At 44.3% G+C, this 5,516-nt stretch overlaps 1 protein-coding gene across 1 annotated transcript; it reads right to left on the bottom strand.

Moving 5' to 3' along the window:
• Positions 1 to 1,405: 1,405 nt before the first annotated feature.
• On the bottom strand, positions 1,406 to 2,133 carry LOC125540502 (30S ribosomal protein S17, chloroplastic). Its single transcript, XM_048704112.1, has one exon. The coding sequence runs from the start codon at positions 2,036 to 2,038 to the stop codon at positions 1,601 to 1,603; it is 438 nt and encodes a 145-aa protein (XP_048560069.1). The 5' UTR covers positions 2,039 to 2,133; the 3' UTR covers positions 1,406 to 1,600.
• Between the last annotated feature and the right edge of the window lie 3,383 nt (positions 2,134 to 5,516).

The raw sequence follows: 5,516 nt of genomic DNA, 5'->3' as shown, positions 1-5,516 counted from the left end.
CGTAAATTACTAGTAGGAAGAATGAGGATGTACTACTGCAATGCAAGCAATTTTGCACCATTCAAAGTCTGATTCAACTCTGAACACACATACTATTTCACAGGAAAGTCTGTCATAAAAGATACATTGGAGCAACAGAGCATCCGTCAGACTAACAAATGTTCAATCTGTTTGTTTGGTTGTTCATCAGTCATCATCACTGTGCTAGTGATTAAGACCAGAAGGAAGAAAGCAGGACCTATTCCAATGTACTCCCTCTAGTGTCAAAAACATTCTTATATTATGGAACGGAGGGAGTAGTTTCTGCCATGGATGTTCTTGCACATACTAACAAAACCAAAAAGCAACATTTTCCAAAAAAAGGCGGCATCATCAGAGAATATGTCCGTAACGAACCAGAGGACACAGTCATCCCGGAATGATCATTTGCAATGCATGGAAACTCTCCCAGAAGCTGAAAGATACTCCACTGCAGAAACAGGGAGAGTCATCCCGGAATATTTCACTGTCTGACTCTCCAATGTACAGTACTATGGATGCAAGAGACTGTAGTGACACCAAAGATTCTTGAGCTGGAGGCACCAGCAAGAGCGAGCTCGAGAGCGACTGCACTTGAGACAAACTGAAGCATGTTCATGTCAGTCCGGCATTGGAACTCCCTTCTGCTGGTACTGAATTGCCCAGGAGATGTATGCATTGGACTTGTTAGTCCGAAGAAACGACTCCGTAGATTACTAACAGGAACGATGTACTAGTGCAACGCAAGCAATCTTGCCCCATTAGAAACTCTGCTTCAACTCTGAACACACATACTATTTTCATCAATCATCACTCACTGTGCTAGGGATCTCTTATGAAAATGATAATACTCCAAGGATGCATTCAGGTACAAGATTAATTCTCATGCAGAACTAAACATTTGTTTGGTTGTTCACCATCATCAATCAGAGTTCAGACAAACAAGTTCATGTAGGAGTGTGTCCCAGAACGCTCATGAGCTGCGGCATCCAGGATGTTTGAGATGAGGCATCAGATGCGACCTAGAGAGCAACTGCACTTGAAACAAACTGAAGCAAGTTCATGTCAGGCATTGGATCTTCCTTGTGCTGGTACTGAACTGCCTAGGATGCACGCATTGGACTGAATCCGAAGAAACTGTCCCCGCATATTACCCGTAGGACGGATGTACTGCTGCAGTGCAAACAATCTCGCCCCATTTAAACTCTGATTCAACTCTGAAATCTCATAGTATCTCACAGAAAAGTCAGAAATAAAAGACACACTGGAGCGACAGAGCATTCTTCAGATAAGTACGTACTCTGTAACACTAGCAGAGTATTTTGTTTGTCTGTTTGGTTGTTCATCAACGATCATGACCATGCTAGAGATTACGGCAATACATAAATACTCCAAGAATGCAATCAATTAGTGCAAGATTAATTCTTGCTGCAGGAAGAAGAGAAAGTACAAATTTCAGAGCCAAGTGGTACCGAGTAGTATCAAAGTTCAGTCTACAGGGGAGCAAGAACAGTAATAGCAAAGGGAACGACGATTAATTAACAGAGAAGAGAATGGGGGAAAGCAAAAGCAAGAAGCATCACTAGGCGGCGGTCTCCTCGGCGGCGGCGGCGGCGGAGTCGTCGGCGGACTGGGACTCGAGCGGGGGCAGCAGCTGGGCCTTGCGGCGGGTGTCGCGGGGCGGGACGGGGACGGCGAGGAAGTGCTTGGTCTTGGAGATGGGGCGGGAGCGGACGAGCTCCACGAAGTCGCCGACCTTGAACTGGTTGTCGGGGTCGTGCGCCTGGTACTTCTTCTTGATCTTCTCCCGGCGGTGGTACTTGGGGTGCTGCTTCAGCCGCGCCACCTCCACCCCCACCGTCTTGTTCGCCTTGGTCGTCACCACCCGCCCCGTCAGCTGCTTCGCCGCCTCGATCCTCAGCGCCAGCCCCGCCGCCGGCCGCGCCCCCGCCCCCGCATTGGGGCTCGGCGAGAGGTGGAGCTGGGTGAACGGCGACGCGAAGGAGGAGCCCAGCAGCATCTTCTTCGCCTTCCTTCTCTCTCGCTCGCGGAGGTGGGATTGGGGATGGGATAGGATAAAGATAAGGTCTTTTTTGTTCTGGGTTTCTTCCCAGGCCAGGCCCCTATATAGCTAGCTCTCCACTCTACTTATATTTGGGCCTCAAGTACACATGGCCCTTGTACAAGACAGAAAAGTGAGCACAAAAATCAGCTAAAAAAGGAGAAAACACAAGTTGTAAACAAGAGTTATTTTCATGAGAGGTTAACCCAGTCAGTAATTTGTGGTCAAACCACATCTTATAACAAAACCAAATACAATTTAAAAGAACAAATACACCCTACATTCAGATAACAGAAGCCATTCTTGACGCACGAAGTATAGGAAGAGGTAATATCACCAGTGGTGCTTAAACTTGTCACTGATGTTCACTTTAGTGCATGAACTTGAAAAATACATTAGTTCTAGAACTTGACATGAGCGTGCAAATACGGTGATAATCTCATTGGTAGACTTATAATGCGCCGACATGACACCGCATTTTAATTAGCATGCACACGTGGCGTGGGACCCATTTCCAAGAAATGTCTTGCTTTATATATGTCTCTATGACTAGTGGGCTCCACATGTTAGAATCAAGGAAAATCAGCGATAAAAATTGGCCTCGCCAAGAATCAAAGTTTCGACATCTTCCATGCAAACAACCAGCACTAACCACAAGACAACTAATGTTTTGTTGTCCACCAACGATAATGAAACCTAAGGGAACATGCTCGTGTCCGTGTGTGGTTTAAATGAGCCGAAGTCTGTGCGGCCCATGTTGCACATGTTAACTTTTTTTTACAGTTTATAAGAAGTATGTAAATCATAATGATAGTCATAAAAAAAATCTAATATCGATGTTATAAATATTATACAGACAAAAAGTAACTTATTTAGTGAAATCTTCAAATAATTTTAAAAATTATTGATGTATTATTTTTGAAAATATCATATAAAGTAAATAATTATTAATTTATTTATACAAATATTTGAATAATTATATGCACAGTTTAATAATTCATAAGTTTGTTTTTATGATGTATTTGTATAATATAAAAATACTAAAAATTATGCAAAACTCAATTATATATATAGAAATTAAGAATATATGCCATGAGTGAAAGTTATCGCAAATGAATATTAATATAAATGTATGTATTTTTAATTTTTTATAATTTAAATATAATCCATGAGGTGCAGTCTTTACATTTACTAAAATTAATAATTTCGAATTTACTAAACATTTTAAATATAATCCACATGTAAATAAGTGAATATCTTTAAATTTACATGATTTTTTACTAAGTTATTTTATTTTTATAATATTTATATCACATGAATATTTTAGATTTGTTTTTATTAGTGTGATTATAATTTACAAATTTAAAAATAAGCTTTTTAGGGGAATTAAAAAAAGAAGCTACTATGTTGTTTAGTAAGTAGGCACTTGTACTTAAGAGCTACTTTGTGACTTCAAATGAAGCTTGTGTGAACTATGTATATAAATAGATGATTCAAATAAAAACTGGATATGTTAGAGAAATAAAATGTAGATAATTCAAATATACTTGTTAACCAGTCATCTCCCAACTAAAATAAAATAATTTCATAAAACTGAACAATGCAGAACTGGAAAAAGAATACAAAGATTATATGTTTTCTATATCAATGTTAGCCACGTGGAGATAATCACGGATGAAGGCGTCAACGTACAGCTGATTGAATGGCTAACGCAAAGCTAACAATTATTTTTGTAATCATGTGGGAACAGTTTTTGCTGAGATGGCATGGTTGATGAACGTGGATAGCTTGCATGTTTAGATAAATAGGTTAGTGGGGATAGATTATTTAAGTATTATAGATATCTATCTGAGTTTGTTATTAAGCTTTGTGAATTCAGATGAAGCTTGTGTGAACTATTTATATAATGCCTATCTGTTTTTCTTGCAGAGATCCGATGGAAAAGCGGTAGAAACAAGAATCTTTGCCGGGAGCAGCTCTCGAAAGACATACCTTTACCGAGAGCAGTACCCGGCAAAGTGGCATGCGATGTGAGTTGCTGGAACTTGGTTGTTGCAATTATGCCGAGTGGGGCACTCGGTAAAACCTGACGGAACTAGCCAACGTGAAGTCACTTTATTTCGCCAGAGGCACTGCTTGGCTCTTGGCAAATTTCTGTTTGCCTGACAGGTGTACGCTGGGTGGCCTTTGCCTAGGGTTTTAGGCCCTTTGCGAATCTTTCTGGCACTCGTCGTTGGTGGCAATTCCAGTAGTGAGTTCTATACAGGTAACATATTCAAATAAAAAAACTGTCCCTCCTTCAAAGAAGCTTTCTCCCCACTATATATATAAAGCAACAACCAAACAGAGAACGAACGATACAAGGAGATAGGGTGGCCCTCAAACAACACAGATCCCAGGAAAACCAGATCACACAGGACGCACGCGACTACGCTACTAATATAGAGTACATGAAGATCTAAGAACAACACCAGGATAAGCCCTATAACACCTAAGCTCCACAACAACACCCCTAAGAGGGAGAACGACGCTAAGGTCGTCGTTGCCAAGTTCACACAAGACAAAGATTTTCACTCGAAACCAGAGAGGAGCACCACGACGACTCCTTCAAGAAGATAACGGCGCGCAGTGACAAGCGCGGAGCTTTCGCTCGGCAGCTCCCCGCGCCACCGCGAGGTCTCTAGGGCGAGCGCGAGGAGCACAGAACTCCAAAACCGAATCGGGGCACCACCACCGCTAGCGACAGAGAGTATGCGCAAGCCACCCAGCGCCGCTCACATGACCAAGAGGGAAGACCATCATCATAGCCACGGTGACCGCCGGAGAGCCAACCATGTGGTCCACCATTGGGGCCAGCCACCCCGTTATTCATGTCCAAGACTCCAACAACCGCCCACATCACGGTACACCAGCCACGGTAGGAGGAGTAAAAGGCGACACCTTTCGCTCCTAGCCCCGACATCAGCCACAGAGTCTGGGTCGACGCCTCCATGGGAGGAGGCATCCAAGCCTGCGTCTCCAGCCGGTCCCGATAGACCAGGGGAGTCACTACCCCGTGACAACCGACGGCCGTCGTCGAGCGCTTGCACGACGCCATGACCATGTCCCTTGACGCCGATCTTCCCGGCAGTGTAGTGGAGTCCCCAACCACCACCAACGCCTACCGTACCCACGAGGAGAGGAACCTCAATGCCACAGGTAGCTCCCGAACCGAGCCCAAGTGTGCCTACCCGGAGTACGAACTCCGACTCGCACCAGGCCCGCCCAGATCCGCCCGCACGCGAGCCTCGACTCGCAGCCACACCGCCAACCTAGAAACAGTGGAACTAGACCCATTGCACCTCCACCCAGCGCCACCGGCGGGGTCACGACACCCAGCTCCAAACGCCGCCCCACCGATCTACACCACCCGTGCCCTCGTACGTGGTCACCACAG

This window comes from Triticum urartu, chromosome 2 (genome assembly GCF_003073215.2).
Source record: "Triticum urartu cultivar G1812 chromosome 2, Tu2.1, whole genome shotgun sequence".
NCBI lineage: Eukaryota > Viridiplantae > Streptophyta > Magnoliopsida > Poales > Poaceae > Triticum > Triticum urartu.
Note: the sequence above shows the minus strand (reverse complement) of the source record. Positions and strands in the feature narration are given on the sequence as shown.